This window comes from Carassius carassius, chromosome 6 (assembly GCF_963082965.1).
Source record: "Carassius carassius chromosome 6, fCarCar2.1, whole genome shotgun sequence".
Taxonomy (NCBI): Eukaryota; Metazoa; Chordata; class Actinopteri; order Cypriniformes; family Cyprinidae; genus Carassius; species Carassius carassius.
Genome location: NC_081760.1, coordinates 4,372,670 through 4,386,836, shown reverse-complemented (window position 1 = coordinate 4,386,836; position 14,167 = coordinate 4,372,670). Strand labels below are relative to the sequence as shown.

At 38.7% G+C, this 14,167-nt stretch overlaps 1 protein-coding gene across 8 annotated transcripts in view; it reads left to right on the top strand.

Moving 5' to 3' along the window:
* The window catches only part of pcm1 (pericentriolar material 1), a 50,244-nt gene continuing 36,077 nt past the window's right edge, over window positions 1-14,167 (top strand). For 7 of the 8 annotated variants that reach the window (XM_059551996.1, XM_059551991.1, XM_059551993.1 and 4 more), the window contains exons 1-2: window positions 1-133; window positions 8,451-8,568. In XM_059551996.1, coding sequence (XP_059407979.1) covers window positions 8,464-8,568 — 105 coding nt within the window. In that variant the 5' untranslated portion in view covers window positions 1-133; window positions 8,451-8,463. Of the gene's footprint in view, window positions 134-736; window positions 986-8,450; window positions 8,569-14,167 lie in introns of those variants that run through there. The other variant, XM_059551990.1, reaches the window with a different exon arrangement.

Sequence of the window (14,167 nt, the reverse complement as noted above, 5' to 3'; positions counted from 1 at the left end):
GATGGCCGCGACTGGAGATTCGGTTACTCTGAGTGGAAGGTACACTACGCATTGACACTTTATCTGGGATTTGAATAAACTTCATATGGGAATTATTTTCATGTTCCAGTTATAGACCGTATCTGCGTTCAAGGTAAGTTTCCTGGCTACTCGGTAAAACAGCTTGCTGGCTGTGCTCGTGCAGTTGTTTCTCTCTCAACTTCTGTTAGCTTGCTAGCTCCCTCACTAAAAACATTCAAAGTTATTTCTCCAAATATTAACATATTTCATATCCCAGAGGAAATTACCACTTAATTATGAATGTTTTGCCTATTTGTGACACCATTTGAAATCTGGAGAATTCGAAGGTGGAAGAAATTGTTCGTATTATGTGAGAGTGATGCAGCGATCAGATGCCTTTGTGTCAGGTGGACAAGTTTAGGAACACCAAGCCCGTATGTTAAAATAAAATAACAGACTATTATTTGAACTAATGTGGGATTTAGCTTGTAATATCTTTTTTTTATCATAAATATATTAACCAGGCTTTATATATTTGGCTATGTTGTTGTGACTATGCCGAGGTTTGTTTCTAAGCCGGGAGTTTTCGCGGGGAGCTAGATTTCGGTGGCTCTTGTCTGCTCGTGCCAGAGGTTACCATGGTGACGCACCAAAAAACCTTCACGCGCCTCATAAGTTTCCGTCAGTTACCACGCACTAAGATTTTATGGCCGGTGGCAGAGGTTGTACGCAGTTTATAACAACTAATCATTAGTTCATAATATCTTAAACTACTCTCAACGTATTCAGCACGTTTTATCTGCACTGGTGAAAGCGCCTTTGTGAGAGAGAAGCTAGTGTTGACAGTTAACCGGGAAACTGATTGGGTTGAGCGGGTTAACCGTTTTAACGGAACCTCCTCTCCCCAACGAGCAATTTAAGATCAATACCAGACGTAGGTTCACATTTCTCGAAGAACAAAGCGCACAGACTTCAGCTTTGAAAAGTAAGTTATATTTAGATTACAGTTGCAAATTGGACCGTCTTGTTTTTGGAAATGAACCGAATGGTTCCTTAGACTTAACGTTACACCAATAACGTTAACTTCCTTGGTTCGTTAGACCTTAGGCATAGGAGAATCATGTAACGTTAAGTGGACTAGTAAGTTATGATATAGCAAAATACCATCGTATTACCATTACTACACTATGGTATTGGCTCAATACTTTTTAAGGACATTATAAGAATTTGTAATACTGTGGGGAACGTTTATCATTACCTCATGTTACAGTTCATTCAGTTTAATGTTGTCATGCTCAGTGTGGGGTGTTAAATGTTGCTTGGCAGCTGGTCAAAACAATACTCAGCCCCTTAAATGGAACTGTCACATCTAAGCTGTGTGGCCACAAGGTGCTTGAGTCGAAATAATTATTTTTACTTGGTAGAACTGGTGCTCCCAAACGTCAAGAAGTTACGAGCACCAACAAATATTTAGGAGCATTCACTGAATATTATGGAGCATCACAACTGCCAATTGACCGGAAGGACTGGTAACATCCTGATGATAATTAAAAGCTTTAACCTGATCCTGAACTTTTTGACACACACTTGGCCTGTCATTTCTTTTTAGTGATGCATCGATCCTTAGTGGCAAATTCCGATCACTAATGTTTTAGAAGCAAGTAAGCTGATTCTGATAGCTTAAAAAAAAAAAAAAAAAAAAAAAAAATATATATATATATATATATATATATTAGAGCTGCACGATTAATCGTTAAAAGATTGCGATCTCGATTCAGACACCCTCTCGATCTCATATTTCTAAACGGCAACGATTCCCCGAGTCTGTTAAACCTTTGACAGATTCCCTCGCGCTGCAGCTGACACGGAGAAAGCTCTTACCATGTTTGGTTAAACATCTTCACAAACTGTCTTTTCAATTACACAGTATTGTTTCTGTCTTACAGTCATTTATATTATCACAGAAATACTGGAATAAAGTTTATAGTTCAGATTTAAACATTGATGTATATATGGCGGCAGCGATCAAAATAGAGCAAATCCCCTTTTGAAAGTACTGCGCTTCAAATAACGTTTGTGTCGATTGCATTGTTTCACCACTAGGTGGCGACAAGTCTTAAAAATGTATTTGTCAATGAATGAATTTTTCATTCAAGAGAATCGTTCAAAAACGCTGATTCATCCAGTAATGAAACAAGTATAGAAGGTTTATGAGTGAGTCGGTGAATCAGTGATTTAAACAACTTGTTCATCATTCTAATATAAAAAATGGGGATTTTAAATATTATATATACAGGTCCTTCTCAAAAAATTAGCATATTGTGATATAGTTCATTATTTTCCATAATGTAATGATAAAAATTAAACTTTCATATATTTTTGATTCATTGCACACCATCTGAAATATTTCAGGTCTTCATTGTTTTCATACTGATTATTTTGGCATACAGCTCATGAAAACCTAAAATTCCTATCTCAAAAAATTTTAAGGCTTTTAAAAACTCCCAGCCTGGTTCAATACTCAAAACCGCAATCATGGGTAAGACTGCTGACCAGAAGGCCATCATTGACACCCTCAAGCAAGAGGGTAAGACACAGAAAGAAATTTCTGAACGAACAGGCTGTTCCCAGAGTGCTGTATCAAGGCACCTCATTGGGAAGTCTGTGGGAAGGAAAAAGTGTGGCAAAAAACGCTGCACAACGAGAAGAGGTGACCGGACCCCGAGGAAGATTGTGGAGAAGGACCGATTCCAGACCTTGGGGGACCTGCGGAAGCAGTGGACTGAGTCTGGAGTAGAAACATCCAGAGCCACCGTGCACAGGCGTGTACAGGAAATGGGCTACAGGTGCCGCATTGCCCAGGTCAAGCCACTTTTGAACCAGAAACAGCGGCAGAAGCGCCTGACCTGGGCTACAGAGAAGCAGCACTGGACCTTTGGACAAATTTCGCATGTCATACGGAAATCAAGGTGCCAGAGTCTGGAGGAAGACTGGGGAGAAGGAAATGCCAAAATACCTGAAGTCCAGTGTCAAGTACCCACAGTCAGTGATGGTCTGGGGTGCCATGTCAGCTGCTGGTGTTGGTCCACTGTGTTTTATCAAGGGCAGGGTCAATGCAGCTAGCTATCAGGAGATTTTGGAGCACTTCATGCTTCCATCTGCTGAAAAGCTTTATGGAGATGAAGATTTCATTTTTCAGCACGACCTGGCACCTGCTCACAGTGCCAAAACCACTGGTAAATGGTTGACCATGACCAACTGACCATGGTATTACTGTGCTCAATTGGCCTGCCAAATCTCCTGACCTGAACCCCATAGAGAATCTGTGGGATATTGTGAAGAGAAAGTTGAGAGACGCAAGACCCAACACTCTGGATGAGCTTAAGGCTGCTATCGAAGCATCCTGGGCCTCCATAACACCTCAGCAGTGCCACAGAGACACTGAAGATGCACACAAAGAAAAGAAAATTGTAAATAAGCAAGTTTGTTCTGCCTTCTACAGTATTTTCTTTTCTTTGTGTGCATCTTCAGTGTCTCTGGCCTCAGTTAACAGCCGTTTACAGACTTCGTAATATTTCCACACAATTTATATTTTGAAAAATGATTTCAGTGCAGTTTATGTAAGTCCAGAACACAGATCGGCTGGAATAAAACAAAAAAAAAAGGTCGGTTCCGAGTTCGCTCCCTGTCACGTGACAATGGAGTGCAGCGAAAGGTAGTGAGGCCATCCTTAAAAATATTTTGGTTTGCAGTAACAGTAATTAAAAAAAAAAAAAAAAGGGTCGGTAGGTCGGTCTTTTTTTTTTTTTTTTTCAAGTTTCAATGGAAAAAAAAAAAAGTAAATTTTTGTGATGGTGATGACGTCGGTATGAATTTAAACAAATTAGCATATCGTGACGTCACTGACTGGGTGTTCAACCCGTGCCTTCGGGCGCATCATTGCAAACCTCATTTTGATGCAGGCTATATAGACCACAAACAAATTTAAATCTTTGTCAAAAACATGTTTATTGCATGAATTTCAGGTGAGAAAAAAAATGAGGTACTGTTTTACTTGCATCCACCGCTACGTATCAATGCAACCTACAAATGAGAGAACGTTTACTTTGCTTTCTTGGGTTGTCACTTTTGTGAAAAAAATCCTGTTTGATTTGAGTGACGAGTGTTCATTGAATCGATTATAAAATCGATTTTGCATGTCTAAAGTTTTATACGGCAAATAACACCAAATATAGGTAAATCCACGGACAACATGGAGGAGGAATGTAAAGATTCAATATATTGGTAAAGACCATTATTTCTGATGATTTATTGGCGTGAAGTTACGTGCAAAATGACAAACAGGAGTGCTAAATTTTCGAAAAACAATAAGCAGAGTGGACTGCCATAATGCAAAACATTTACTGCAGGCTTCAACATGGCTGTGTTTACGATTAAATTTCAACAACAACAAAGAAAATTGCATAGGCAATTTTCTTAGGCTATCAAAAAAATCTTTTTTCGAATATTCGTCGAATTTAAAATAATAATCCACATTCGAATGCGCATATGAATTTTAGGTGTGAGCCCCCTTATGAGCCCCGGTACGTGTTCCATTCCATCTGGCCGTGCGCACAGCTGTGTCTACACAACTTTCAAAGGCGGACGAGCTCGACACGCAGTATCTGCTTTCTCATCTTTCACCTCGTGTACGCGCACCAGATGCGATGACAATATATGTATCATTGCATTATAAGGTTATGTTAGCCTATCCAGTTGAAGCCACTTAAAAAAAAAAAAAAATCAATGTGGAGAAGATCTTGTTTACATCAAAACTGAAACCAAGCCGTTCACACAGAACGCATATTTCGCGCATCTCATGTTTTTAAATGAAAAAATGTATCCTGTGTGACTGGTTTTCCGCCCTTTTTATTTATTTAACAATGCATGCATACATGATGCTGTTTTGTTTATAGTTCTTTAAGCAACTTAATTAATAATAATTGGTTCATAAACATTATTTTAAATATTGTTTTTTTCACAGTCATGTATTCTAATGCTTTGAATAAACATGCTGTAATATTTTGCTCGATACGCTATCTTGAGCCTCAGAAGAGAAGCTAAAAGCTTTTCTTCACCCTAACTGAAATTATGCATTTAAAATTCGAATACAATTCGAATTTCGATCATATTTAAGTAAAAAATTCGAATTTAGTTTTTTTCAGCTATTTTGACAGCCCTAGGCGATTCAAGCCCGAAACTGTATGAGACTGAATACCGGCTGAATTCACATTTCTGTTGTAAAAAGAGAAACATTGTGCAGAAGTATTATTTGCTGATATGCGTGTTTGTCCGAAGCTGCAGTTGCTGTGTGACGCCTGTTTAAAAAAAAAAAAAAAACCTGGACGCGCTCCGAGAAAAGGTCGTTAAAATCATTTTCTTATTTTCGTTTTCAAAACTTGTGTTGGTTGATTTGTGCTTGATTCGTGCAATAGATTTTCGAACATAAAGTGACAGTCGACACGGTCACGGTTTTAGACTAGAGAGGAGAAGGGATGGGAAAAGATCTGGGCACAGTTTTTCCAGAACTTTGTGCCAAGTTAAAGCGGTGTCGAGCTGTTTTAATTAATTCTTTTAGAAGTATTATGGTGCCCGAACCCGTATGACTTTGAACAGTGACCACGAACATTTAGTTTACTGCAGCCGCAGCCATCATTACCAAGCACGAACCGTTGACTCTGACAGTGAGTGAGAGTCTGAGACGAAGCGAATGCACAGGCCACAGTGTGACATCCGTGTAAACACAGATGACGTCAAGGGTTTTTTTTTTAATTAAAGAAGATAGCCTTCATTTGTATGTGGGCCAAGGCAATTTATATATTTACAATACTTACTTAAATATAATTAATAGTATTTTATTGCGTTTGTATTAGTTGTTTGAAGAGTAAAAAAATAATTAGGGCTGCAACTAACGATTATTTTGATAAACGATTAATCTGTCGATTATTTTTACGATTAATCGATTAATCGGTTTATGTACTTATATTTTAGTTTTTTCCATTTTTTCCCCAAGTAAATTATTAATAAATGGTCTTTATCCTTCAGCATAGATTTTTAAGAGATTTTAACCATTTTGCACTGTCATATCCTCATCAAAAATATACCTGGAGTTGTTTTATTGTGTTAGTAATCCTTTGTCGAACTTTTCTGCAATCAAAACACTGACCCATACTCTAGTAAATTTCACAAGGAGATTTCAAATAATGTTTTCACCATGGCAGTCCTTAGAGCTCCTAAAGTAGTTTAACATCCCGGACAAAGCTTATTAAGGAAGCTTTCAGAACATATTTTCACGAAGAATAAGGATAAAACAGAATAAAATTGCAGTGCGTTGTATTTTATTATTTACTGGGAAACAGCTTAATAGCTTTTGCTGTGAAATTGTAAACAATCCTTCGAAAAAAAGTGCCAATGGCATGAAACCTGAATGGAACTCACAATTTACAGTAAAATCAATCAGAAGGTTGTCCAGAAAAAAAAATTGGACACACACAAAAAACCTGCTGTGTGAAAAAGAGCAGTGAATACTTAGAAAAAAAGTGCATTTCAAATATCTTTAAACATTTACCTCTCTCATTCAGTCATAATTAGGCTGCACGACTGAATTTTGAACTGGTAAACGACAAACTGATCACAGAACATGTTTGTAAAGCTTAAAATGTTAACTGTTAAAAAGCAATGTTATCAGCTTTTACGACTAAACATTTGCAAACAACATTGTACTGGAGAATCTGCACAAATGAAAGTCTTAGAAGCCGCTCACAAATCGCGCCTAAAAACGCGTGGAAAACGCTAGGCGCACAGCTTTCTCCTTCTTTCCAAAGCGCTCGGGCAGAAGCGCCCCTTAGGCGTCTGCCTTTGCTAAGCAACCATGACGTGCTCTCTCCTTGAAAACGAGAAATTTCAGCAAAGGATAAATGGATTTGCAGCTCAAAAAATCGCTTGCAGTAGCTCTGCTACTAAATTTATTTCAAAATGGAAATCCATATACAACTATGATCAGCTGTTCCTTTCATCTTGACTGAGCTTTTAACGTTGTTACGGGAAAGGTTGAAGCTGATTGGTTAGTTCTTGTCACATGACCCGCGGTGCGCTTGCGGCATTCTGAAAAGTTGAAATGTTTTTAACTCGATGCGGTGCGGTGTTGGAAATAACGAACTTGAGCGCGCAAAAGACGCGATATGTGAACGTCCCCTTAAACAGTTCAGTAGTGCAGAGTTTACAGGTTACTCTTCTTTTTTGAAGGCTCAAAGTAAAGTACTCCCACATCCTGCTGAATGCTGCAGAGATGCTGTTCGGGAAGCACGTGACATAAAACGAGGCCAGCTATTGGCTATTCGCTGCTACTCCTGCTGTACTGGCTGAGTAAAACCTCCGGTGGCTCATTACTGCCACACTTTGGTCACCGCAGATTTGAAATATGCGCGAAATGAGCCGCTTACGGCAAATAAAAGTTATTTAGCAACGAATCGATGACTAAATTAGTTGACAACTATTTTAATAATCGATTTTAATCGATTAAATCGATTCGTTGTTTCAGCTCTAAAAATAATTGGTCGGTCTTAACGCAAATTTACAATCGGCAAGTCGGTCGGACTAAAAGCAAAAAAAAATAAAAAATTGAGTCGGTGCTAAATTGACAGGGTCGGTCGGGTTACGGCAAACAAGAATATTTTTAAGGATGGCCTGATTGACGGCTAATATAACCATTCTAAAATATGTGTTAAAGTTAAGAATGTAAAGATGAAGCTTAATTCGTAGGGATGCACAGAATATTCGGCAACCAAATTTATTCGTGAATAAGCAAAAAAAGGCAGAATAATATGTACCGAACAATGACTAATGCGATCAAATAGACGCACACTCTAATGCAGCAAATGTGTTGGCAGTGTGAAAGTATTTAAAACTATCAGATAAAGACACAGAAATCATTATAAGTACGAAGCACCGACACCGAGAGACTGTTTAGTGCTGCATTACGTGTCCCCGATTAGAAGAAGAGGTCGCTAATGCTGGTGGTTAGGAAAAACTGTGTTCTGTATTCGGCCTTTGGCCCAGTATTTCATTTTGTGCAGCCTGGGCCAAACATGTTCATTTCGGTGCATCCCTATTAATTGGTTATGTAACATTGGATGGAATGGTGGAGCTATCAGCTCACAGCAGGCACATACTGTGTAGTAATTCGCAAACGTTTAGCAAGGAAATGAAGACCGGTTACACCACAACAATTATGTGCACTCGCAAAATGCTCCCAAAAATATTTTGGGGTCGCACAGATTATATTTTGGGAGCATATTGTGTGACTAAAGCGGTTGCAATTTCGAGCCCTGCAGTGTATTTGAGTTTGAATAAGGGTTGTGCATTTCTTTCAGTTAGGTCTGTGTAAGTGCTGATTTGGTTGTTTTCTGCAGGTTTTGATAGTTCATGATGGCGACGGGCGGAACACCGTTTGAAGACGGCACAGATGAGCAGGAGCTGCACAACTGGACCACCTCCAATGGAAGCTTAGATGACCGACTCAATAATATGGTATGAATCAATCGCACTGATGTAACTCCCAATATGACAGGAACAATAGCATGCTGCAGGAATGACATTTGTTTGTAGTCCAACCCGGAAGATAGCATCACCCTAAATCTCTCAACAAAAAGCCAGTAGGATTTTTCCTTTGTCTTTTAGATTATTGCAGAAATTTAGCATGGTTATCAATAAAAGGTTGTGATGCGTACACGTTTAGTTCATCAAGATGATCTTCACAAGTGAACAAAACTTTTATACATTTTTAATAGGGGTGTGCATGGAGAGTCAAACATTCAAATATTCGTTCTGCTCTAATTATTCGATAAATAAAAATGATATTCGAATTTTGCAAAAAAAAAAAAAAAAAAATTCACAATAAAACCTAATTTGGTCACTTTCTGTGATTCTCTATGGCATATTTGAAGATGTATGCAAGCAAAAGATAATTAATTGAACTGCGATCTTCTACAGTACTTCAAATATGCCGTGGAGAATCACAGAAAGTGATTAAATTCAAGAACATTGTTGCGGCATCTCTCAAGCAACGAATAAACACCGCTAACTTGGAGAATGCAGTGAAAACTCCTCTTCTCGCGTCTGCCCTAGACCCTCGGCACAAACATCTCAGGTTTCTCGATGAAAACATGAGAGAAGTAAGAGAAAAAAACTTTTTTGAACATTATCAGAACATTTTCCTTGATGCGAGTGGTGCGTCACCAACGATGAAGAGGATGTAATGCCCACTCGTCGGAAAAGGCTGAGCCAGTTCTTCAGCGATGATTACAGAGAGTCCAGCCGAGAGGAGTGGGAACAGTTCTTGCTGGAGCCATGTATTCCACCAGATGAGGATTCCATTCAGTGGTGAAACGAAAACACGAAGCGCTTCACAAAACTTATTCACTTAGCACACCGTTATTTGTGAGTCCCGCCAACGTCTGTGCCATCAGAGCGCGTTTTCTCCGCGGCCGGCCTTATTGTTAACAGACTAAAGAGTCGACTTTCCCCTGATCATGTTTACATGCCCGTATTTCTTAACAAGAACATGTAAAACAACAGAAAAAAAAGCAAGATTTGCTGACAGTTTAAAAGTTAATTGTAGGCTACGTTCTACAATAGCCTAATTGCTGCAGGCTGCGTTACGTTTTTTCTTTGTTCACCTTTTTTTTTTTTTTTTTTTTTTTTTAATCAGTACTTTTGTTTGTTTGCATGCATTGTCAAAGGTTTTCAGCTACAAAACATGATGTGTAATGTTCAAGTTTATTGTGTATAAGCTTGTTCAAAATGACGGAAACAAATGTTGCTGAAAAATAACGTCTGTCTCATTAAACTTAATTTAAATAAACGAATATTCAAATATTTGTTTTTTGTGAGCTCAAATATTCGACTGTGATATTTGCAGAAAACGCCCATCCCTAATTTTTAAGTGAAAAGTTAGGTTATAAACAGGGGTGCACATGTTTTTCAGCCTGGTTCAGCTGGCTGAAAAAGGGAAGTCATGGCCTAGTGGTTAGAGAGTTTGACTCCTAGGTTGGTGGGTTCAAATCTCGGGCTTGCAATATCACCACTGAGATGCCCTTGAGCAAGGCACTGAACCCCCAACTGCTCCCTGGGCGCTCCCTAAATGGCTGCCCATTGCTCCGGGTGTGTGTTCACGGTGTGTGTGTGTGTGTTCACTGCTGTGTGTGTGCACTTTGGATGGGTTAAATGCAGAGCGTGAATTCTGAGTATGGATCACAGTACTTGGCTGTATTTCATTTCACTTCTCATGAGAGAACTTAGAGATTTTTCTTTGGTCCTCACACTGCACAAAGTGTGACCCATTAAATACAACTATAAAACAATAAATTAATCGTAGTGGTAATATTGTTGCACTTAATTTTTTTATAAAATGATGAACTAAATAATAAAGTGTGATAATTCTGTTATATGTTAAAATAAAAAGGGAGTTTTAGAAACAAATACACAGGGATTAAAGTGTTCCGTCGCTAAGATGGATTTCCGTAAATTCATTAAGACAGTCACTTGCTTCATTCCTGAATGATTCAGCCATTTGAACCAATTTAATGAATGATTCACTGATAAAATCAGTGACTTGCCCACCTGCTGGCAGATTTAGCTTCATTTTTAGCATATAATTTCAGTGAGGCTCATCTTTCTAATTAAAAAACAATAATCAAAAATTGTGATAAAAAATTAGCCTTCCTAATACGAGGTTACATTTGACTCCTTAAAGTGACTTACTGAAGTATTTTTGTTTGTACCTTTATAATGGCATCATTTTCATCTATCAAATAAAAAAATGTGTGTTTATAATCTTTTAAAAAATTATATTTAAAACAATATAGTAAGAAGAAGAAGAAGCAGCAGCTACCAATCAAATTAAATTAGTATTAAATAATTTATATTACAGAGGAGGTACAGACGAACAAAAAGTGGCTTGTAGGTACATTTCCAGATGTTTAATGAGGCTCAAAGGTGGCATGAGTGCAACTAAATTCATAAGTTCATGTGAAGATTAATGTTTGGAATATGACATTTTTAATGCATAAATATTTAATGATTTAAATAACTGAAATTATATGCTAAATAGGGCTGGGTAAGATTAGTGTTAATCTAATTACAAATCTTCTCCACTAGATGTCACCCTCTTATGTGCTTTGTGCGATGTTACCAACGAACCTGTCATTCATTCATTCGTAATTAAAGCAGTGGTTCTTAACCCGCAGCCCGTCACAAATTCAAATGCGGTCCACCACACTAACACACACACACACACACACAAAACAACTTTGTTTTACAATTAATTTTTATTTTTTACATTAATTGAACCAAATTTAGGCTACTAAAGAAATATAAGCTATAGCCTAATGTTTTTATGTGAAATTATTTTGTTTTTGTTAAATTATTTTCAGACATGAGCAGACTTACTCGCATAACATCACGAACACATAAAAGCACGCACTTTGGCAGAATTAAATTCAAATAGTCATCAACAGCCATTAGTTAGGTAAAAGGGAGAAAAAAATAAATGTGGAGAATGTCAGCGACTGAACACATAAAAAAAGAATAGTCGCAGTAGTGAAGAAGGATTTTCTGTTTGCCCCGCAACTGACTTGAAGAAGTTCAAGCAAATGGAAACACCATATACTACGCAGCAATGATCCTTAATTGAAGAAATGTGGCAAAACATCTCTTGAGAGAACCTCATATTATTAAATTCGAAAGTGCTTTCCATATTTGGATCAACATAGGCTACATTTGTGAACGCACATTTTCTGCAATGTCGCGCGTCAAGTCATGCTCCTGTGCGCGTCTCACAGATTGCATCTTAAAGCCTCTTATACTTTCTGCGTCCGCGAGTCCGCTATGGACCGCTAGATAGGCGTGACGTAAAAATCGCCATCGGAGAGTGTGTGCCGAGGCACTGAGCAGACATCCGCGCGGACAGGTGCACAATTGCACATGTTCAGGCAGTGTGAGGAAACCCATTGCCAATCGAACCTGTGCAATCAGTCAATAAAAAATATAAAGACAGCGATGTGCAATAATTCTGGGCAATTGTTTGTTCACGTTTGTTTCAGAGCGGACCATCAGCATGCGCATTCGGAAGTATAAATGGAAGAAGTCCGCATCAGCGCTGGCCGATATCGATTAGATATCATAATATTTAGGCTATAATATTATAAATCAGGTTGGTTTGTATAGGTGACGTAATGTGTAAATTATATGCGTGCGGCCCGCGAAACTTGTACTTGGACCATAATGCGGCCCGGTGGAAAAAAAGGTTGTATTGAATTGTATATTTTCGTTACGATGTTAATTTTGAATATACCGCCATACCGGTGTATTTAATTACTCAGCGTTCGGAACGAACGTTATGCTGCGAGACACGGTTTCAGACCGACCCTTTACAATGTTGCAGTAAGCAGTGACTGCGAGGCGTGGTGAGGGTACACACAGCAGTGCTCTGGTGTTACATTATAACGCCGCGGTGCGTCGTCTGCAGCAGTGCAGCGATCGTTAATGTACTGAGTCTATTTTTGCTTTGCTGCAGGCGTGGAAACGCAGTCACATGGGTTTTTGGCTAGGTTTAAAACAAGAAAAAGAGCACTTTTAGATAAACAAGGAAAACAATATATATATATGTTTACTTTTATGGAAGCAGAAAAACAAAGTTCATTAAGACCCGTGGGATTGCTTGTGATAAAGATTTAAATGCAAAATGCACGAGACTGTTTCTGTCTGTGGTGTTTTAATTTTAAATATTTTAACAAGAAAAGTCGGCTAATTGTTGTTTACATGTTTTGCCGCTTGCTTGAGCAGCTTATTATACAAACCTAGAAGTAATATGCATGAATAATGCGTTGTTTATATTTATTGAGATTAAACTAATATCTATATGAAAGATTGTTACTGTTCTGTGATAAAAGACTCACAATGCTGGAAAAAATATATATATATACAGTAGGGCTGCACGATATTTGGAAAAAATTACATTGCGATATTTTATTTTTCTGCGATATATATTGCGATATGAAATCTAATCAAATTTTTTCTTACAAACAAAAATGGGGTGAGCACACTTACATTCTCATTTTAAATGATTTAAACATCGACACCATCGTGTCAATTGATTAATATGCGCGAGGGAGAGAGGGCAAAACAGCGCTCGTGTTGTTTGAAGACGGTGAGCATGCGGCCGGGGCTCGCTCTCTCTCTCTCTCTCTCTCTCTCTCTCTCTCTCTCCCTCTGTCTCTCCCTCTCTCTCCCTCTGTCTCTCCCTCTCTCTCCCTCTGTCTCTCCCTCTCTCCCTCCCTCCCTCTGTCGCTCTCGCGCTCTCTCTCTCCCTCTCTGCCCTGTCAAAACTTTCACTCTATGATGGTTAAGCTGTGCAGTTAATCCACGAATCACATTCGTCAAGGGCCGGGGAGCAGCTGGCCCGTAAAGTTAATGAATAACGGATCAACTATGACAGCCTACATCGCACATCCTGGGATGTGACTATCGTGGATTCGTACATTGCGATATCGATGCTTAAACGACACATCGTGCAACCCTAATATACAGTACAGACCAAAAGTTTGGACACACCTTCTCATTCAAAGAGTTTTCTTTATTTTCATGACTATGAAAATTGTAGAGTCACACTGAAGGCATCAAAACTATGAATTAACACAAGTTTTGCCTTCTAAATGGGGTTGGGACCATCAGTTGTGTTGTGCAGAAGTCAGGTGGATACACAGCTGATTGTCCTACTGAATAAACTGTTAGAGTTTGTATTATGGCAAGAAAAAAGCAGCTAAGTACAGGAAAACGAGTGGCCATCATTACTTTAAGAAATGAAGGTCAGTCAGTCCGAAAAATTGGGAAAACTTTGAAAGTGTCCCCAAGTGCAGTCACAAAAACCATCAAGCGCTACAAAGAAACTGGCTCACATGCAGACCGCCCCAAGAAAAGGAAGACCAAGAGTCACCTCTGCTGCGGAGGATAAGTTCATCCGAATCACCAGCCTCAGAAATCGCAGGTTAACAGCAGCTCAGATTAGAGACCAGGTCAATGGCACACGGAGTTCTAGCAGCAGACACATCTCTAGAACAACTGTTAAGAG